The sequence below is a fragment of the Muntiacus reevesi genome, chromosome 7 (genome assembly GCF_963930625.1).
Source record: "Muntiacus reevesi chromosome 7, mMunRee1.1, whole genome shotgun sequence".
NCBI classification, from domain to species: Eukaryota; Metazoa; Chordata; class Mammalia; order Artiodactyla; family Cervidae; genus Muntiacus; species Muntiacus reevesi.
In genome coordinates, this window is record NC_089255.1 from 57,856,825 (window position 1) to 57,879,973 (window position 23,149).

At 35.5% G+C, this 23,149-nt stretch overlaps 1 protein-coding gene across 8 annotated transcripts in view; it reads left to right on the forward strand.

Annotated features, from left to right (window-relative positions):
* GABPB1 (GA binding protein transcription factor subunit beta 1) overlaps nt 1–16,762 on the forward strand; it is a 63,099-nt gene extending 46,337 nt beyond the window's left edge. For 4 of the 8 annotated variants that reach the window (XM_065940331.1, XM_065940335.1, XM_065940332.1 and 1 more), the window contains exons 7-9: nt 7,605–7,790; nt 10,592–10,707; nt 15,238–16,762. In XM_065940331.1, coding sequence (XP_065796403.1) covers nt 7,605–7,790; nt 10,592–10,707; nt 15,238–15,390 — 455 coding nt within the window. In that variant the 3' untranslated portion in view covers nt 15,391–16,762. Of the gene's footprint in view, nt 1–7,604; nt 7,791–10,591; nt 10,727–15,237 lie in introns of all 8 variants that reach the window. The other 4 variants (XM_065940334.1, XM_065940336.1, XM_065940338.1 and 1 more) reach the window with 3 other exon arrangements.
* Nucleotides 16,763–23,149: the final 6,387 nt, after the last annotated feature.

A 23,149-nucleotide genomic window follows, 5' to 3' on the forward strand; every position in this document is an offset into this window, starting at 1 on the left:
ATGTATTCCGTATTTATTTCATTTTTATGTGTAATTTAATATTCAACTATTTATGGGGTGCATAGGTGAATCTCTACTAAGGAGAAGATGTAGGTGAGAGGAATGGCTTTCTTAATAGCTTTAATAGTTGAGTATACTGCTACTTTGGTATAAGAAGATGAAAGAAAAACTATACAAAAGAACTACAAAAAAAGGTCTTCACGACCCAGATAATTATGATGGTTTGATCACTCACTTAGAGCCAGACATCCTGGAATGCTAAGTCAAGTGGGCCTTAGGAAGCATCACTACGAACAAAGCTAGTGGAGGTGATGGAATTCCAGTTGATCTATTTCAAATCCTAAAAGATGATGCTGTGAAAGTGCTGCACTCAGTATGCCAGCAAATCTGGAAAACTCAGCAGTGGCCACAGGACTGGAAAAGGTCAGTTTTCATTCTAATCCTAAAGAAAGGCAATGCCAAGAATGCTCAAACTACCGCACAATTGCACTCATTTCACATGCTAGGCAGGTAATGCTCAAAATTCTCAAAGCCAGGCTTCAACAGTATGTGAACTGTGAACTTCCAGGTATTCAAGCTGAATTTGGAAAAGGCAGAGGAACCAGAGATCAAATTGCCAACATCTGTTGAATCATCGAAAAAGCAAGAGTTCCAGCAAAACATCTGCTTTGTTGACTACACCAAAGCCATTGACTGTGTGGATCACCACAAACTGTGAAAAATTCTTCAAGAGATGGGAATACCAGACCACCTGATCTGCCTCCTGAGAAATCTGTATGCAGGTCAGGAAGCAACAGTTAGAACTGGACATGGAGCAATAGTTCAGTTCAGTCATTCAATCATGTCTGACTCTTTGCAACCCCATGGACTGCAGCGTGCCTGGCCTCTCTGTCTATCACCAACTCCCAGAGTTTACTCAAACTCATGTCCACTGAGTTGGTGATGCCATCCAACCATCTTATCCTCTGTCGTCTCCTTCTCCTCCCACCTTCAATCTTTCCCAGCATCAGGGTCTTTTCAAATGAGTCAGTTCTTTGCATCAGGTGGCCAAAGTATTGGAGTTTCAGCTTCAGCATCAGTCCTTCTAATGAATATTCAGAACTGATTTCCTTTAGGATGGACTGGTTGGATCTCCTTGCAGTCCAAGGGACTCTCAAGAGTCTTCTCCAACACCACAGTTCAAAAGCATCAGTTTGGTGCTCAGCTTTCTTTATAGTCCAGCTCTCATATCCATACATGACTACTGGAGAAACCATAGCTTTGACTAGATGGACCTATGTTGGTAAAGTAGTGTCTCGGCTTTTATAATATGCTGTCTAGGTTGGTCACAACTTTTCTTCCAAGGAGCAAGCGTCTTTTAATTTCATGGCTGCAGTCACTATCTGCAGTGATTTTGGAGCCCCAAAAGAGAAAAGTCACCCACTGTCTCCACTGTTTCCCCATCTATTTGCCATGAAGTAATGGGATCAGATGCCATGATCTTAGTTTTCTGACTGTTGAGTTTTAAACCAGCTTTTTCACTCGCCTCTCACTTTCATCAAGAGGCTCTTTAGTTCTTCTTCACTTTCTGCCATAAGGGTGGTGTTATCTGCATATCTGAGTTTATTGATATTTCTCCCAGCAATCTTAATTCCAGCTTGTGCTTCATCTAGCCCAGCATTTCTCATGATATACTCAGCATATAAGTTAAATAAGCAGGGTGAATATATAGCCTTGACGTACTCCTTTCCTGATTTGGAACCAGTCTGTTCCATGTCCAGTTCTAACTGTTGCTTCCTGACCAGCCTACTGATTTCTCAAGAGGCAGGTCAGGTGGTCTGATATTCCCATCTCTTTAAGAATTTTGTTGTGATCCACACAGTCAAAGGCTTTGGTGTAGTTAATAGAGTAGAAGTAGATGTTTTTCTGGAACTCTTGCTTTTTCGATGATCCAGCAGATATTGGCAATTTGATCTCTGGTTCCTCTGCCTTCTCTAAATCCAGCTTGGGCATCTGGAAGTTCATGGTTCACATACTATTGAAGCCTGGCTTTGAGAATTTTGAGCATTACTTGACTAGCGTGTGAGATGAGTGCAATTGTGTGGTAGTTTGAGCATTCTTGGCATTGCCTTTCTTTAGGATTGGAATGAAAACTGACCTTTTCCAGTCCTGTGGCCACTGCTGAGTTTTCCAGATTTGCTGGCATACTGAGTGCAGCACTTTCACAGCATCATCTTTTAGGATTTGAAATAGATCAACTGGAATTCCATCACCTCCACTAGCTTTGTTCGTAGTGATGCTTCCTAAGGCCCACTTGACTTAGCATTCCAGGATGTCTGGCTCTAAGTGAGTGATCAAACCATCATAATTATCTGGGTCGTGAAGATCTTTTTTGTATAGTTCTTCTGTGTATTCTTGGACTGCAAGGAGATCCAACCAGTCCATCCTAAAGGAAATCAGTCAGGAATATTCATTGGAAGGACTGATGCTGAAGCTGAAACTCCAATACTTTGGCCACCTGGTGCAAAGAACTGACTCATTTAAAAAGACCCTGATGCTGGGAAAGACTGAAGGCGGGAGGTGAAGTAGATGACAGAGGATAAGCTGGTTGGATGGCATCACCGACTCAATGGACATGAGTTTGAATAAACTCCCAGAGTTGGCGATAGACAGGGAGGCCAGGCATGCTGCAGTCCATGGGGCTGCAAGGAGTTGAACATGACTGAGCAACTGAACTGAGTCACTGATACTGCTACTTAAAAAGTTTTAAGAATTGATTTATTAAGGAGCAAGCTTCAGGTAATTGGGATATAATTAAAACAAAAATGTGATACTGATTGTCAAAATCATACATCTCACATTGACATGAGAAGGATGTTATCATGTTGAGCACTTTAAATATAAAACAGTAATTATTCGCTGTCATAGTCTGTAGATTCAGTACGTTTATTTATCTGTAACTCATGTGCCTCTTATAAGTTTTTCTTTATTTGTACACACTGTTACTTGGTATACTGATTTCTGCCCAAACAGATTAGAAAAATTTTATAGATTATAGCTACTCCTATGAAATTGTATCTTGGCAGGTGCTGATTAGTAAGCTTTGATAAAATTTTGGTTTAAAGAAAATATTACTGACCTCTTTATAAAAAATGTATATGTATATACACTGTCAGGGGATGAAATGTGGATATCTATTTAAACTAAGGGAGTGTCTTTCTTTTTCATCTTTTAACTCACCTCTAAGTTAAGAAGGTTTCTGTTATATTTGCTGGAAGTTACCATCATGGTGCTTGATAATTTTAAGAATTATATTTTTCTTTTGTCTGATATTTCATCTTCTTATACCAAATAAATCTGATTTGCAGTCTAGTTTTGATTCATTTTTTCTCTTTAGTATTTAGGTTCTTTTGCTTGATTTGATTTGTCACAGTAGTTACCTAGTCAGGTAAGAGATTTACCATCAGGAAATAATGTATGAGTTCTATATGTTTAGACACAATTGACCATTTCACTTGACTGGGAAGTTGTGCAGAGGTTTCATTAAAATATGCTTCTTTATTTTTTTCTTATGCTCTCATTTCACTAATTTTGGAAAAAGCAAACATCTTCCTGAAACATACATATTTCAAATGTTCTCTCAGCATATTTTCCTGTGCATGAAACTAAAGGGAGTTTAGTTAGGAGTCTGTTGCAGTCACCTGGGGAAGAAATAATGGTAGCATGGATTAAAATTTGGCAAAGAGATAATAAGAAGTGAATAGAGTTGAGAGTTATTTGGATCATAGCTCAGTTGGTAAAGAATCCACCTGTAATGCAGGAGACCCTGGTTTCATTCCTGGGTCAAGAAGGTCTGCTGGAAAAGGGATAGGCTACCCACTCCAGTATTCTTTGTCTTCCCTTGTGGCTCAGCTGGTAAAGAATCTGCCTGCAATGCAGGAGACCTGGGTCCCATTCCTGGGTTGGGAAGATCCCCTGGAAAAGGGAAAGGGCACCCACTCTGGTGTTCTGGCCTGGAGAATTCCATAGTCCATGGGGTCGCAAAGAGTCAGACATGACTGAATGACTTTTACTTACTCTTTATTTGGATATAGAATTGGAAGTTAAAATTGTTAGATGTAGGCCTTACATGTATAGTGTAGTTTTAGTCCTTTTGAAATTAGCTCTCTTAAAACACTGTTTTATGACTCTTGTTTGCAGTCTTATATTGATGTTGCATTGCTTAGACTTGTTTTTTTTCTTGTGGCCCAGCTTTATAATCCCTTGATTAAATGGATATCTGTGACTACCCTTCTTTTTGTCTTTAGTGCAACTTTGACTAATTATTAATACAGTGGTTTTTCCAAAGGTGTAATGAGTCTGTTTCCCTCCTTTCTCCTAATAGTGAATTGGCTTTCAGGGATAAGTTAGTGGGGCTCATAATATTGTTTTGTTTTTGCCTTTTTTTTTTTTTTAAATTTTAGGTTCGAATTCAGGGATAATTTTTGAAATGTTACACTTTTCTTCAGTAGGCATAGATTCTATTTTATTGTTGAAATGTTTATATACATAGAATTTTCAGTCTTTTAAGAATACCTCAAAGACAGTTTTTTCATTATCTTAGTTGAATTTTATGGCATTAAATTCAAAAGTTATGTTGAACAAGAGGTCTCAAATATTTTCAAAGATGCTGCAGGTTATCTAGCCTCTCTGTATATTACAACTTGACTTCTAAATTAGCAATGAATGTTTATTAGTTATTTTGTTCTATCTAGGGGTTTTATATTTGGATATATCTGTGGATGTATAGTTTGTTTTTTTTTTAAATAACATTCTTTGTAAAGTTTTTAGGTTTTCTCTTTTTTTCTTATATGTTTCAACACTTCACTGTTAGGTTGTTCTTAGGATTACTCAGGGGGTACTTTGTTTTCTTACATAATTGGTTTCCTTATAATTTTTTCTTAATTCCTCACCAAAGTACATCTTAAAAAGAAAGCTTTTTAGATGAAAGGCCAGAACTCTGTTATCTTAATGACAGTCATCGCAAAGAATACAAAGATGAAAGTTCGAGTTGTGTCTTGATTATGTGTGATCTCAGAAATTTCTTACGTATGATTATGTTTTAGAAATATTTGCTACTTACAGGTACCATTCATCCAGAGTGAACCTTTCTTTTTCATATGGATATTTAAAAGAAAAATCAAAGCAATAGTTACTGTGTTTGAAAGCCTCAGTAGTTATTCTATCAAGTATATTACTGTTTTATGCCCTACATTTCATTTTATAATTATCTTCCTGAAATTTTCTTAAGTGCTTGCTGATAAAGTGTAATTATAGTTTAAGACAAACAAAAATGAGAGAACTGAAAACATAAAGATTGTTTGCATTTTGAGTATCATCTGTGGTTTGTATTGTGATATCTGATTACCCAAGTAACAGAGTCGCAGAATTATAGCCTTATCTCTTGCCATGAGTTCATCCTTGAAAACTAGGGTCCCAGTACCTATCTTGCCTTTTTTTGTTTAAAAAAAGGAGTTTGTTTAATTAAGGCATAAGGGTGTATTTTGTGAATCCTGTGGTTGTTGATATCCATGTTGTTCAGCTGGAAGTTGGTAGCAGCTTAACATGTTTTAGAGTAAATGTGTATCTGAAGGGTAGCATGACTTTAGGAGAGAATTATTTTATTTAATTACACTTTTGGTAAAGTGTTACCTCAAATAACACATTTCAGAGAACCATATTATTTAGAAATAGTATTTTTTTTGTCATTTCCTTTTTCAGAATTAGTTATATTAAAACTTTTTTTCATAGAAAAATTGGAGGGTGAACTTTATACCTTGTACCTGTATTCACACCTGTTAACATCTTGCCACCACTGTATGTTCACACACAGACAAATGCTTTTATTTTGCCAAATTATCTGAAAGTAGGTTACAGGCATCATGGCACTTCATCCTTAAATTCTTCAGCATGTATCTACCAAGCACAAGGACACCTCCTACATACTCACCATTCTATTATATTTTCTAAAAACATAAACATTAATTTAATAATTTTATCTGACATGTGATTCATATTCAAGTTTCCTCAACCCCAAAATGTCCTTTATAATGGTTTGTTTTCATCTAGGATCCAGTCAAAGTTCACACCCTGTATTCAATTATTTTGTCTTTTGAGTCTCCCCCAAACTAGGATAGTCCTACTGTATTGCTTGTTTTTTTTCTTTTTTATACTTAAAAAAATTCATTTATTTGGCTATGGAGGATCTTAGTTGCGGCACATGGGATTTGGTTCCTTGACCAGATCTAACTCCCTTTGTTGGGAGCACGGAGTCTTAGCCACAGGACCACCAGGGAAGTCCCCCTTGCTTGTTCTTTATGACTTTGAACTGTGTAGATTCATTTGAACATTTTTCTCAAAAACATTTCACCAGTGTTTAATGAATTGTCACAAGGTAAATACTCTTGTCTAATCTCATTGCTCAGCTCATAAATGGAAAGTACTCATTATGTCTGCTGTGTCTGATTTACACCATCCAGTATGTTTTTTTGTCAGATTTACCCTTGTTTTGTATTTAGTCACTGTAATTGCTCTGTAGTATTCCAGTGTGAGAATCTACCATAGTTTGTTTATTCATTCTACTTTTGATGGCTCTCTGATTTGTTTCAAGTGTTTGACTAACATGAGTAAAGTTACTGTGAATGTTTCTGTGTATATCTTTTGGGATCAGTAGTTGGATATAGAATTGCCTGTGGGAAAGGATTTTGGCAATTTCTTTACCTAGGCAAGATCTGGAGTGCTGCTGTTTTCAGCTGCCAGAATCCTGTCTGAACCTTTCATAAAATACTGAGAGCTTAGTTTTGAATTTTATTTATGTAAATGTTAATGTATTATTTGATATCCAACAGTACCGGATCTGTGTGCCACTTACTATAAAGGCAGCCCTTGCTCACACAATCCAAAAAGGGAATGCTGTTTATTCTGTCTGCTTGAGAATTACAGAGCTCCATGTTTTGTTGGATGGGAAATGTATATCAACTCATTTGTGAATTTAGATGGAGTATCACCACATACAGTATTTTAATTTTTGGATTTTAGAATTTTATTAAGATGGTATAAGTACTTTGTCATATCTGTGACCTTAGGAGATCTTATAAATTTTGTACCTCACAGAACTAAATGAAGGCAGTTTATTTAAACACATGTATGCATAGATAGCTGAAACTCCCTTATTGTAAATTGTGGAACTTGTAATCAGCTGTTTATATAGGTATCTATAGCACCACAAGAGACTGAATTTAAAAACCATGTAAAAGCTCTCCTGTATAAGAAAGATGGCTTCCCTGGGGGCTCAGATTGGGAAGAATCTGCCTGCCATGCAGGAGACCTGGGTTTGATCACTGGTTTGGGAAGATGCCCTGGAGGAGGGCATGGCAACCCATTCCAGTATTCTTGCCTGGAGAATCCCACAGACAGAGGAGCCTAGCAGGCTACAGTCCATGTGGTCGCAAAGAGTCAGACACAGCTGAATGGGTAGCTCACTCATAAGAAAGAAGCAAGGACAGCAAAACTAGCAGAGCAAAAACACACTTCTCTTCATGCTTCTGTATATGTTCATTGATTTTCACATTTTTTTTTTTTTCCAGTAGTGGCTACGGAGGAAGTAGTTACTGCAGAATCTGTGGATGGTGCAATTCAGCAAGTAGTTAGTTCAGGGGGTCAGCAAGTCATCACAATAGTTACAGATGGAATTCAGCTTGGAAATTTGCACTCCATTCCAACAAGTGGAATAGGTCAGCCCATCATTGTGACCATGCCAGATGGACAACAAGGTTGGTAGAAGGCATTTACAAAAATGGTGTTTATTCTTAATTCTCATGAAACTGTGTCATGTTTTTCTTTCTTTTTTTTTTTCATGTTTTTCAAAACATTTATTTTTGCCTTAAAGTATGTTTTTGTAACATTTTACAACAGACTTAATTGCCTAATTGTATTTTCTTTGTTGTTCATTCACTAAGTTATGTCCAATTTAGGCTACTATTAAAGTTAACTTGCTTTCTCTGAGTGTATATTAGGTAGAAAGAGGAACTGGCCCCAAAATATTCTAATTGGAAAACAAGCCTAAGTAAATATTTCAATATCAGTATAGGACAGTACTTTCCTAGGCCATTTAATACAGGTCAGATACTGTATGAGCTTGTGAAAACACTATGTGAGAAGAGGCTACTCTAAAAGAAGTTGGACACGGTGACAACTTTTAGCAGCTTTGTTGATAATTGTCCCATTTTTTTCATTTTGAGTAATAAGAAAGTAGTAATAAAATGGATGAAACATAAGCCCCAGGTACATTTTAATCAAACTAAAAGGCTGAGAAAAACCACAAAATTCCATATTTTAAGTGACTGCCAAAAACATCTTAAGATCTAAGCCAGGGCAGGAGAACCCTCAGGGAAACCCATAGTTGTACATCAAGAAAAGGAGTTGAGCTCAGAAATCAGCAATAAATAAAACACTTCCAGCAAGACAGGGCCCAGTCTGAGTGGGCAGTGCTGCAAGTAGGGTTAAAATAGACTAGACATGAAAGCTGAAGGAAGCAGAAAGAGAAGGTGCAGAAAGGTCCTATCTGAGCAAGCATCACCCTGTACCCAGTACTTCCCAATCCCTGCCCTGACCTAAAAGAAAAGTATGTGCCCACATAACCTTCTGGAAAATGACTCAGGATTGTAGAGACTAAGCCTGTTCATGGCCATGAAGGAAGTGGGGGAAAGGGAAGGACTGGAGGGAGAGGTCCTCTTAAACCAGGTGTGGTTGAGAGTGGCAGGGAGGTATGGCCCTGCAGAGAGACCAGGTCTCAAGGGAAGATTTTGTTGCTTTAGCAGTGGAGGAGGAAACACTTGACTTGTGAAGCCTGGGAGGCTTTTCTCTCCTGCAGGTGCTTCAGGATTTGGATCAAGACCAGGTACTTTCACAAGCTTTAAGGAATAATTCTAACTATATAGAAAAGAAGCAGCTTTCAGAGTATTTGTTTTAAGCAAACACAACATTGTTTCTAAAACTTGATATTATACACACAGACTAATCTCATTGACGAACAAATGGAAAGAAACTCATGTTTTTGGATAAAATGACTCACTGTCATAAAGCTCTCATTTCTTCCTGACCTAATTGATAAATGTAATGTGATGGGGGGAAAGGCTGTATTAATTTAATAGAACTGCCATAACAAACTATCACAGTCTGGGTGACTTAACAGAAATTTATCTTCTCACAGTACTGAAGGCTGAAAGTCCAAGACCAAGGTGCTGGTTTTTCCCCGAGGCCTTTCTCCTTGGCTTGCAAATGGTTGCCTTCTTGTTGTGTCCTTACAGAGTCACCCCTCAGTCTGTGTATGTTGTCTGCGACCTAACCTCTTACAAGGGTAGCAGTCATACTGTATTAGGACCCATTCAAATGATCTAATTTTCCCTGTTTAACCTTTTTAAAGGCCCTGTCTCCAAATGCATTCTGAGGTACTGAGGATTAGGACTTGATTAGGACTTAAACATTTGAATTTTGAGGGGGATGCAATTTAGGCCATAATAGAAACCAATAGGTCTTTTTCTGGAACTTGCCAAACCGATTCTGAAATTTATACTGATGGAGGAGGAGGAAGAGCAATGAGGGGAACTTACTGAATATTAATATAAACATTTAAAGCCTTCATAATTTAAAATTATAAATGGCATATGACTATATAGACTATGTAGACAGTCCAGTGAAACAAATGTAAAGTTCTCAGTTCTTTTTGAGTGAATTTTTAAATGTTGTATGATATGAGTTAAAAGAAATACTTTAATTCTCAATATTTTTAATAATGTTTTAAATTAATAATAGTTTTACTATTTTTCATTTGTTTACATTTATAAATGACAGTAGGAGAGTTTTTAATGTTTTCATGTTAGAAACTGTGGGACAGTTGTATTTTCCCCAATGATTGTTTTGCGTAGTTTAAGCTTGCACACTCACATTTATGTTCTTGCTCTGTTATGCAAAGCAAGGACAGCCTGTCCCTCTCAGTATATTTACATTTGTATAAATAGATACTAAAAATTGGTGCAAAGTCCAACAACCCAATGGAAGAGCAAAGCTTATGAGCAGACAGTGTTCATAATAGTGTATCCATATAGTGGAATATAATGCAGCTAAATTAAAGAAAGCTCTGTAAGTATTGATGAAAGGTACCTAGATAAATGAAGTGAAAACAGCAGATTCTTTCGTGGAAGAAAGAGAATTGCAAATTCATACTTGTTTTTAACGTGAATGAACACAAGAACAATGCATAAGAAACCAATAAAAGCAATTATCTGTTAGCAAAATATGCTTGTTAAGTATTATTTTGATGTTGAGCCATATGCATGAATATATTATCTATAAAATTAAAAAGTAGGTGCTTTAAATGATAGTTTTCAATAAAAAGGCAAGAAGTTGAAGACAAAAATATGGACATTTCTCATAAAAAGGAACTCAGTGTCATGAAATTACTGTTTTTGGAATATATTTATCTTAGATGAGTTGCATCAACAATATCAAGACTAGTTTTAATTCTTCTAAACCTATCTGAAAATGAAGTAATGAGTAAATTTTTTCACTTTAGTATTAACAGTACCAGCAACGGACATTGCTGAAGAAACTGTTATAAGTGAAGAACCACCAGCCAAAAGACAATGTATCGAAATAATTGAAAACCGGGTGGAGTCTGCAGAAATAGAAGTAAGGAGTCTTTTACCCGGTGTGTTTTGCTGCAGTCATCCAAAATAAATTTCATCTGCTTTTTTTTTGTCTATATTTATTGCTGACAGTATTGTTTTGATATAGAATGAGTACTTTTTGTCTAATTTTTTTTTTTTGCCTTATTCATATAGCAAGCCTTCAATAAATAAATATTGAATGAATGAATGAATGAGTGAAGAATCTGTTTGTAACAGTCTTTCATCATGGTAACATTGGAATGTCTTTGGTTTTTGCACTTCATCCTTTATTTTCTATTAAATTTACATACATCATTCTCACAGTCACTAAAGGGAATGTCACTATGTATTGACTAAACATTTTTTTCTTTCAAAAATGAAATGCAAATGTCTGTTTGGCCTGGAGGATCCTCTTAAAGAATGTTGGAGTTTGTCAACTGAGTTATTTTTTTGAAAAAGCCATAGATAACCACTTATTTCACTGTTGGGTCCATTAAGGAAATTAAATGTAGACTAGCTGTTGATTAGGGTCACCTTTTTTTGCCTCTGCCAGTCTAGTTTGAAATTGTAAACTAGTTTGTAAATATGACTATACAATAGTTACCTCATAGATTTTTTTATCACATTACTGTAAATAGAATTGTTCCCCAAATTTTATAATTAACTAACATCAAAATGAAAATAAGATCATCCTTGAATAACTTTGAAAGAGCAACTGCAATGTAAAGACAAGAAGTTTGGATTTGAAAATAAATGAGCTGGATTTGAATCCCACTTCTTGCCCCTCCTATTAGCTTTGAGGCAAGTTATCTTACCTTTCTGCACTTGTTTTATTTTCTCCCATATTTGAATTTAAGATAACAACATCTGCGTTTTGGGGGTTTTATGAGAGTTGAAAAAGTCAGCCTATTGTTATATTCACATTCATAATATCTAATATATGTGAATAGTAAACATTGGTGAGTATTTAGGAATTCTTTGTTAAGGTTCTTGTTATTATAGAAAAAATAGTATTTAAAAAAATGTCACCTAAAGGAAACATAATTCTGAGGACAGTTAGAAAATATTCTTGCCCAAGTTCATTTACATATAAGACTAGTGGCCACAATCTCAAAGTATGTATTACTGAGTTAAGAAGAATTTAATTCATGGTTTAGCCAGATGTTTAGTAATGTTTAATTACTGAGGGTGTGTTGTTTTATTTCTTCAAAATTTAGAGTGATACACTAAAGTTCTTATAAATTAACAATTTATTTCATTGAATGGTGTCAGTATACTTACTATTTAATCTTTAATATCTTTTACAGATAAATCAGTTGATCTTTTTTTTCTGGCATATAACATGAAAAAGATTTGTCATGTACTTTGCTTTAACTATTTAATAAAACACTTTTAAATTACTTGAAGTTTTATTGAACATAAACTGACTCAATTCAACATTTCTTTTAATTGGAGTACAGTTGATTTATGTGAGTTCACCATTTTTAAAACAGTGAATATGCAGCTTGTATTTTTTATTTACCTAATGATCAGGGAGAGTTGCTGTTTTCTTCCAAGTTCACCCTAATTCCACCTACAGTCTTTTCAGAAACCAGGGAGAATAATTACAAATAACAGGGAAATATGAGTTGAGGTAAATAGATTAACTAGAACCAAGGAGACAGCACTTCAGGGAGATGGAATTTTACCTTGATATAAAGAACTTAAGGAAGTTAGAGTTTCAGCTCAATTTTAGTAATTAGAGTTATCTGGCAATAGAAATCTTATTTGCCATTACCGGAAATGTTCAGGCCAAAGCTGCATAATCTTAGAGCTACTGCAGAGAGACCTTGAAGCATAGAGTGAGCGGAGATGGTAGAGGTGGACAGAGGATACAGAATGAAGAGAGACCTCCAATGTTCTCAGTAAACCGTTTCCTTAGAGTACATGCAGTAGTTCTTTGGATTTTATTTTCATAGGTGACCAGTAGAGTTATCTTAGGGGTATACTTTTATATTCCTTTCTAAGTGATTGCTTGGCCAAAAACCTCAAAAGTTTCTCTAAAGCAGTGGTTCTTAACTGGAGCAGTTTTGACCCCAGGGGACATTTGGCAATATCTGGATACATTTCAGGTTGTCACAATGAGGGAAATGCCACTGACATTTAGGGGATAGAGGCCGGGGATGCTGCTAAACATTCCATAGGGTGTGTTTTGCCTTCTGTTCAGCCTTCATAGTGGAAAAGCAGCCACAGACAGTTTGGTAATGAGTGGGTATGGCTGTATTTCTGTAGAACTTTATTTATAAAAATAGGATCATGTTTGGCCCATGGCAGTTAGAGGATGTTTACACACAAGCAGACAGCTCACACACCCTGCCTCAGTTTCTTTTTTAAAAAAACATTTAATGGTTAAGAATATAAGTCTGGAATCAAATTTAGGTTTGAATGATAATTTTCTGAGTGTGATTGGTCAATTTTTTTAACCTTTCAAGGCTTGGCTTCCCCATCCATAAGAAGGGGAAAATAATAGCTCCTACATTATTAAATTATTGTAAGGTTCAAATGAGAATGCATGTGAAGGACTAGTACAGTGGTGAGCACATAGTAAATGCTTAGTAACTTGCTATTATTATTATCTTCTAAAAGTTACACTGAGGTATGGTAGAAGATAAGTCACTATTATGATTTTTTTGCTTTATAATAGGTAAAGTAAAATAAATTTGAATATTAAAAAAATCACATATAAAACTGTTAAAAGATAATTGCTAATAGTTGAAGCAGAATTTGAGAATATTTGGAAATAAGAAAGCAAATTCGAAGCCTTTGTTCCATTATTCTGTTGCCTAATTAATAATAATATATTGTTGGGCATGAAGTTGTAGTGTAAGACAAATATCTTCCTTATTGGTTTCATAGACTGAAATAATTGTGAGTCTCTTGCTCTGTCTAAATGTGAATAAATAGCTAATTTTATAAGGTACCTTGAAGTTTATCTTTTCTAATATTTCCTACCAAGTCAGGGTAAGTTTTTAATCCATATTCAAAATTTTGACTGGCAAAGGATCTTATTAGAACAGGTAAAATGGTAAAACATTTAAATGCTCAGCTGTGTGCTCTCCTACCAGAGCAGGGTGATCTAGCTTGCTCCCTTTCTAAAGCCCTGCAGTTCACTGCCAGGGACTGGTGTCCATTGCTTATATGAGGTTGGCATCTTGCCTGTAGTACGGAGAAAAGAGCAGCAGGGTAGGGCTTAGGCATTTCTTAACTTGGAGATGACGGACACATCTTTCTTCTACTGTACATTTTATGTAATTGGACAATTTGGAGACTACATGTGTAATCAATCACTCCAACTTTTGGTGGACTCATGGGAAAAACTAATGTTGGATCTAGCTTCAATCCCAGTGGGATCACAGGAAGGCAGGACTGTCATACATGTTCCTCCTTATGGACCATGTGAATGGTGAAGGGAAGGGAATCTTTTGGTGTTCCCAATGGACATGGGTCAAGGAGAGAGTGGAAGAGACCCTTATAGTGTCCTCTTTCCCAGCAGGCTGCCAACCCCTTGCCTTTACCTTCAGTTTTCTCTGGTTAAGTGTGAACCTGGCTTAATTTTGTGACCATTAGTTCTGCTGTTGTTCCCCACCTCATTCAGAGGGCTTGTGCTGCTGAGATGAGATTGAGCTTGGGCCTGAGCAAGTTGAGTTTTTGTCCATGTACTTCCTGGAGGTATGGGAAAGGAGTTGAAATGTTTTCCCTTAGACAACTGTATAAGGGCAGAGTGAGGAGGAGGAGAAAGAATATCATTTTCATTGGACCAGATTTGCGTTTCACCCTCAATTTATTCAGGAACTTAATACACGTGTTTTACAATATATAATGAATCACAGTAGAGAAATTAGTATTTTAATGGTTTGTAAAATGGTATAATTTAGGAAATACTAATCTAGACCAGCCCTCTTCATTTTGAAGGTGAGGAATCTTGCTTGCTATCATAGGAAATGATAGTAACAAAGTAATAGTAGAACCTCATAAACCTGACTCCTTATTATTGTGTTATGGGAAAGCTGCATCATCTCTGAGCATCATTTTTCTCATCTATAAAATGGGCATAATATCTATCTTAGAGACTTATTGTTGGAAATCACCTTGTTAATCAACATATATAATGGGTTTTCAATAAATACTATTTCTTTTATAATTAGTAGCTTTTTAACATCACAGATAAAGATGTAAAGAGGTATGGCTATATATTTCCCTATTTAAGTTTTTCAGTAGTTTTTATAGTTGGTATAAAAGTACAGGTACCCAGTTTGGGTTCATCATGGTAGTTTTATTTCTAATTAGCAAATAATTTCCTTGAGGTCAGAAACTAATCTTTATCTCATAGTGAGAAGCTCAAAATGAGAGCTTTAATTATAAGGGAATTGGTTGAAAAAGCAAGATGTCTCAGAAGTAGCAATAGATAGCTACTTTTAACTACTATAGATTTCTTTATTTGTAGGATATATGCTTGAATGTATTAATGTATTTGTGCAGTTATGAAAAAAAAAACTTTTTTTTTTTTAATTAGGAGAGAGAAGCTCTTCAGAAACAGCTGGATGAAGCTAATCGAGAAGCACAGAAATACCGACAGCAACTTCTAAAGAAAGAACAGGAAGCAGAGGCCTACAGACAGAAATTAGAAGCTATGACGCGTCTTCAGACTAATAAAGAAGCTGTTTAATTGAAATGAACATATAGTTTGAGTTTACTTTTGCTCAAGAAAGAATACAATCTTGAACTGAACACAATAAGGTGCAGTCATGGGAAGACAGGATAATTGAAGAGACTGCAGATGGATAATTGGACTTAAGCCATGAGCTCTGAGTTCTTGTAACATAAAACTTTAGAAGTTGTGAAATGTATTTAAAATTGAATTCTGTAAATAGTTTTTTTTTTTTTACAGTTCCAAATGAGTTGATAAAGATTGTTGAAGAGATCCAAAAACACAATAAGGCACCGTTTTTGTGAATTCTTTTTGATATTAGTACGAACCTTAATTTCTCAGAAATGGAACAGTTTTAAGGGTGATCGTTGTTGATTAGACCAAATGTGTAATAATTATGTGGTGGACTGATGCTGGAATTACTCCTGTCGGTATAAACTTCTATATGAAGAGAAGATTTCTACCAGGAAATCTTTGTACAGCTTTAAGTTGTCTCAGATTCTCTGAAAACATTTTTTAGAAAGCAGATTTTTATATTTGTTCAATTTCAGCTATACCCAAGTAGATTTACATGTATATGAAGCAAATATTTTTTAAAACTTTCTGTTTGTACATATTCTGCATGTTTTATAATTTTGGAATGCATCACTTGCATAGGTATTATTTTTCCCACAAAGATGATGAAAGTTACTAGGAGAGAAAGAAACCCTTTTATTCTGTAGGTCCTTGAAACTAAGTAAGCTAGCAGCTGGTTTTATTGGAATGACAATGTTCTTGGAAGGAGCTGCTTACAAGATACCTTGAATTTGCAAACTGCAAAATTTATGCTTTTTTGAAAATTTCGTAGTGGGGACGTGAAACTATTCTGTGCCTTCCATCATGATTTCCACATGAAAGCACTTTAAGGCACTGGATTTTAAGATAATGTTTTTGGAAAACTCAAAACATATGGGTTTCTGAAATACTTCATGGACTCATTTCCCCCCCCAGGAAATTATTCTTACAGAAAAAAAAAAATTGCTTTTGTATGTAGAACAAGAACTTTTTGTACTACAGTGATGCTATAGATATGTCTAACATAACTTTTACTTCTCCCTGTGAAAGCTGTAAGTCTGTGCTGTGACTGGCTCATCACAGTATTGTTGAATTCCACAAATGTATGGACATTAAACTCTGACATACTGTTGCTTTTTTTGTAAAACATAACTTCAAGCTCTTTTCTTGGTTTATTTTTTAATGTTTTATTGCTTTATGAAAATGTTTAACCCTAAGACCCTTCTAGATTACCTATACTGTATAAAGAAGCAGTTACCCTTAAAACTGTACTCTGGCCTACTTTTCTATTTTACAATTAAATATCTTTTCCACATATGTTCAGTGTAGACTTATATTTTTTACCACATTTTTTCACACATTAAAAACTTTGTTCTGTGTATTATGGCAATATTCCACCCTTGCTGTTGAGTCACTAATTCATGTCCAGCTCTTTGTGACTCCATAACAATAGCACACCAGGTCTTCCCCGGTCCCCTGGAGTGTGCTCAAAGTCATGTCCCTTGAGTGAGTGATGCTGTCTAACCATCACATCCTCTGCCGCCCTATTCTCCTTTTGCCTTCAGTCTTTCTTTCCCAGCATCAGGATCTTTTCCAGTGAGTTGGCTCTTCTTATCCAAACTATTGGAGCTTCAGCTTTAGCATCAGTCTTTCTAGTGAATATTCAGGGTTGATTTCTTTTAGAATTTATTGGTTTGATCTTGTTGCAGTTCAAGGACTATCAAGAGTATTCTACACCACAATTTGAAAGCATCAATTCTGTGACACTCAGTGTTCTTTATGGTCCAACTGTCTCATCCATATGTGACTACTGGAAAAACCATAGCTTTGACTATATGGACCCTTGTTGGCAAAGTGATGTCTCTGCTTTTTAATATGCTGTCTAGGTTGTTCATAACTTTCCTTCCAAGGAGTGAGCATCTTTTAATTTCATGGCTGCAGCCACCATCTGCACTGATTTTGGAGCCCAAGGTAACAGTATGTCACTGCTTCCACTTTTCCCCCTTCTATTTGCCATAAAGGGATGTGACCGGATACCATCTTAGTTTTTTTCTTAGTGTAGTTTTTTTCATGTTGAGTTTCAAGCCAGCTTTTTCACTCTTCTCTTTCACCCTCATCAAGAGGCTCTTTAGTTCCTCTTCACTTTCTGCCGTTAGAGTGGTATCATCTCCATATTTGAGGTTGATATTTCTCTTGGAAGTCTTTATTCCAGCTTCTGAATCATCCAGCCTAGCATTTCGCATGATGTACTCTACATACACTTGATGGACATGAGTTTGAGCAAGCTCCAGGAGTTGATGGACAGGGAAGCCTGGTGTGCTGCAGTTCATGGGGTTGCAAAGAGTTGGACACAGCTGAGTGACTGAACTGAACTCTACATACAAGTTAAATATGCAGGGTGACAGTATATAGCCTTATTGTATGCCTTTCCCAATTTTGAACCAGTTTGTTCCATGTCCGATTCTAATTGTTACTTCTTGACCTGCATGCAGGTTTCTCAGGAGACAGGTAAGGTGGTCTGGTACTCCCATCTAAGAATTTTCCACAGTTTGTTGTGATCTACACAGTCAAAGGCTTTAGTGTAGTCAGTGAAGCAGCAGTAGACATTTTTCTGGAGCTCCCTTGCTTTCTCCTTGATGCAATGAATGTTGACAATTTGATCTCTGTTTCCTCTGCCTCTTTGAAACCCAACTTGTACATCTAGAAGTTCTCAATTCATGTATTGTTGAAGCCTAGCTTGAAGGTTTTTGAGCATAACTTTACTAGCATGTAAAATGAGTGCAATTGTACTGTAGTTTGAACATTCTTTGGCATTGCACTTCTTTGGGATTGGAAGAAAAACTGACCTTTTCCAGTACTGTGGCCACTGCTGAGTTTTCCAAGTTTGCTGACTTACTGAGTGCAACACTTTAACAGTATCATCTTTTAGGGTTTTAATTAGCTCAGCTGGAATTCCATCACCTCCACTAACTTTATTCGTGGTAATGCTTCCTAAGGCTCATTTGACTTCACACTCCAGGATATCCAGTTCTAGGTGAGTGAGCATGCCATCGTGGTAATCTGGGTCATTTAGACCTTTTTAAAATAGTTCTCTGTATTCTTGTCATCTCTTAAATTTCTTTTGTTTCTCTTAGGTCCTTACTGTTTCTGGACGTGGTCAAGTAGGAAATGGCAAGATTGGACATTAACATCTTAGGAAAAAGGGAGCTAAAGTGAACGGGAATGGGTGAATTTAATTCAAGTGACCATTACATCTACTGCTGTGGGTAAGAATTCCTTAGAACAAATGGAGTAGCCCTCATAGTCAACAAGAGTCCAAAATGCAGTACTTGGGTGCAACCTCAGAAATGCCAGAATGATCTTGATTTATTTCCAAGGCAAACCAGCATCACAGTAATCCAAGTCTATGCCTCCAACCGCTGATGCAAAGAAGCTGAAGTTGGCCTATGAAGACCTATAACACCTAGAACTAACATCAAAAAAAAGAAGTCTTTTCATCATAGAAGATTGGAATGCAAAAGTAGGATGTCAAGAGATACCCGGATTAACAGGAAAGTTTGGCCTTGGAGTACAAAATGAGGCAGGGCGAAGGCTAATAGTTTTGTCAAGAGAACGCACTAGTCATAAGAAACACCCATTCCCAACAACCCAAAAGATGACTACGCATGGACCTCACAAGATGGTCAATACCAGAATCAGATTGATTATATTCTTTGCAGCTGAGGATGGAGAAACTCTGTACAGTCAACAAGAACAAGACCAGGAGTTGACTGTAGCTCAGATCATGAGCTGCTTATTGCAAAATTCAGGCTTAAATTGAGGAAAGTAGGGAAAACCACTAGACCATTCAGGTCTGATCTAAATCTAATCCCTTATAATTTTACACTGGAGATGACCAATAGATTCAAGGGATTAGATGTGGTAGACAGTGCTTGAAGAACTATGGACAGAGGTTCACAATATTGTACAGGAGGCTGTGACTTTGGGGGAAGTCCACTTTTTTCAGAATCTGTTGGACTTGTTTAATTGCTCAATCATCTATGCCCGATTCACTGTACTATAAAATAAAAACTTAGACAAGAATTTATAACTAAAAAGGGGTATGCTTTTTCTTTTCTCTTTTTAGCTTCTGTTTTAGGGTGGGCTGGAAAAGCTTTGTATTCTACTTATTCTCAGTGGTGTTATGGGCAGAGGTTTAAAAGAACTGAGAATAAAATATTAACAATAAAAATTTTCAGAAATCCACATTTAATGTGTTTATAGTACATAATGATGGATTTATAGTCAATGGTCATCAAGTTGCCACATTGATAGCTAATTATTTCCACTTATGTGTAAATAAACACCTTCCTTATTTTCTTTTTTAGAAAACAATACACATTTGCAGTATTTGTGTGAGAAACAAAGATGCATGGTGATATTAATTTTTGCATTGGGTTAAGGATGTTTCTGTTTATATTTTCATGAAAGGCATCAGATACTGATTTTAAATGAGTGGATACCTTCTTGAGCAGCCCTTCTCAACTAGGGTTCTATAAGAGACTCAAACCCTTGCAGAATGAAGCCCTAATGTCCTAAAGGTGAGGGCCTGATGAATTAATTCCTGGTAATGCATTAGTTTCTTTCCCATGCATCTGGAATAGTACTGGTTAGACACTGAGTTCATAACATGTCTTGATTGCCTAATTACTTAATTAAGACTTCACTGCAGAGTTGCTAGAACTCTGAGATTATAAATTCTAGATTGATCTGTGGTGATTTCAGGGAACCTCTTCTGACAACTGGTGTCTGCAGAGACTGTACTTCTCAACTAATTTTCATTTCTTGTTATTTTATTTCTTTCTCAGTTACTTCCCCAAAGGGCTTGTGATGTGATTTATTTTTATTAGAAGTTATTTTCTAATGTTGATCTTTCCTAATATCAACAGCAAGATAGTTTTTCATTTATTCTAGCTCTGGATTTGTTTATGATGGTTGAGGGTTGGGACTTGGAGAGATTTCTTCTGTGACATTCAAAATAACAGCTGAAGACCAAAGGAAATAAATCTGAAATCCCGTTTAATTTGGACTACATGTTTTTTAGCAAAAAGATCTGTATATAAAATATATTCAAAACATATTGCTAAAGAAAATCTGTGCCAGTATGTTTCTTCAACATAGTCATTTATGATACTATTTATTGAAAACTAGAAGAAACCCTTGCACATAACAGGAACTGATGAGTTGACAAACATATTCACGGATGCTTTATGCTGATATGATTATTTTTTTTTTTATTACTCCATACAAAGTTTCTTCCAGATAAAAATCTGTAAAATTTCTTTGAGTCTTAATACCTGAAAAATCAAAATGTATCAAGAAGAAAACCCTTTTCAGATAAAATCACAAAACAATTGTAGGAACCTTTATATCCATATGGATGGGTTCCCAAGGCATCAGTACTCAGGCTTATATAGCAAACAGAGAAAAAAATTTTTCTATTCACCTAGCTTCTATTGAGTAAATATCTCCTTCCATCATGTCAGATCAACTGAGGAATGAACTAACTAATATATTTGTTATTTCATTAAGTCATATTTACTGTAGTCGGATTTCATTATAGATAACTAGTCTCTTGTCGTTTTGAATGATGTTTGCTATTTGCTTTCTCTATGTTAGGTGAGAACATCTCAGGGCACATGGACTCAGTTTGACGTAGGCTCTGGATTCATTCTCAGATTACTCTGTATAATTTATAATGGAAAATATACCTCTGATTCCAAATCAAAATTTTGATATCAATATTTTTGTGACTTATTGAAACTGTTTTCCAAATATATAGATAGTCTTACAGTTTTCTACATCATTTTGATACCCTGAGCTCCTTTAAAAAGATTTCACTTTAATAATAGTCAAATAGTTTGGCTATGGTTCTTGGGACTCTTCATTTTTAGATAAGTATTGTAATTCTCCCCACAACTGCTGTTTTCCTCCTGGAAAAATTCTGACCTGATCTCTGTGATTCTGCCCAGTATTCTCTGTTAACTGCTTACGCAGTTTTTCATTTGAGTGGTTTTGATCTCATGTGCATGTCTAATATGTTTTCTATGTATATAAATAAATACAATTCTAATCTTATGGGTTATAATTACATGGATTGTAATTTTGAATTTTATGAATTTTAATATCATCTTTGTTTTTCTGTAAGAAAATATTTTTCTTGTATGCCAGATTAAAGTCAGTAAAGCATTAACTTTGTATTACTATTTTTCATATTTATCCCATACTTGCCATCCTTATATTCTCAAGAATTAAGTTTAATTTGCTTTTGCATATTTTGCTATAGAAAAATAACATACATTAAGAAAGTTTTCACCTAAATGAACCTGTATTCTCTTTTTATAAGATATTTCGGTGTGCCAGAGAAGTGACTACTTCCAAACTTTTCCTCTGCATATAATAATAGACTCTTGGCTTCAAACGCTGAAGTATGCTAAGAATACTTACTACTTTTGTTAGATAAAATTCAATACTCATTTGTTGTTTTAATAAAAGCTTCAAAACATATAGAAGGGCATAGAGAATAATTTAACAAACATCCATGTACCTACACCAAAGTTTAATAAATCTTTAAATTACCTTCTTTGCTTCAAATCTTTTCTGTTAAGAAATTGAATCTTACAGATATAGTTGAAGTCCTTTTATCTCCCCTTTTCGTCTCATTCCTCTCCTAGAAGACAGCCAGTATCCTGAGGTTGAGATGTTTTGTTCTACCTACATTTTCATGCTTTTTCTTCATACCAAATTTCATAAACATAGGGTAGGGTTTTCTGTGGTTCTTAAACTTTTTTAAAGTTATCATTTTATACATAATTCTGCATAACAACTTTTTCAGTTTGTTAACATTTTAGACATTAATTCATACCTGAATATCTAATCATTCATTTTGATTGTTATATAAAATTAAATAAGGATATAGTAAGTCCCGTACACATGAATCTTCAAGATGCAAACTTTCAAAGATGCAAACATTCATGCCAGCTCCTGTATGCCAGTTATTGTACTGTACTACTATACTTTTCAAGGAACTATACTGTAAGATTAAAAATGCTTTATTTTCTGTTTTCTATACACATATGATCTGTGTGAAAGTATTATAAACCTATTACAGTACAGTACTATATAGCCTATTGTGTTAGTTGGGTACCTTGGCTAACTTTGTTGAACTTACAAACAAATTGGACTGAAGTTGCTCTTGGAACTCATTTGTATGTAGGGGACTTACTGTATACTATGTGTATTTTTTCTTTGTTTTATGTATAAATATATCACTATTTTTGGCTGTTGTAAATAGTACTGTGATGAATATCCTCATATGTTTGTTATCTTTGTATGTACATGTATGTGCTAGGTTTTCCCAGAAAATGAAATTGTTAGATGATGGGTCAGCAGTTTTACCAGACATTGTCTAATTGCTTTCCAGAGTGGCTCTGAATAGAGACAAGAATTCTCACTTCCCCACATCTAACAAACACATGATTTTATTACACTATTTTGCCAGTGTACATTGGTCTGAAATTGTTCTCATTATTTGTAATTCCCTATTATTAGTGAGGCTGAACATTTTTTCCCTGTTGTTTCTTGTCCATTAGCATTTATTCTTCTATGAATTGCTAGTTCATGGCCTGTTATTTACTGTGTATTTTTCTTATTGATTTGTTGAAGTTTACTATTTTTTCTGGAA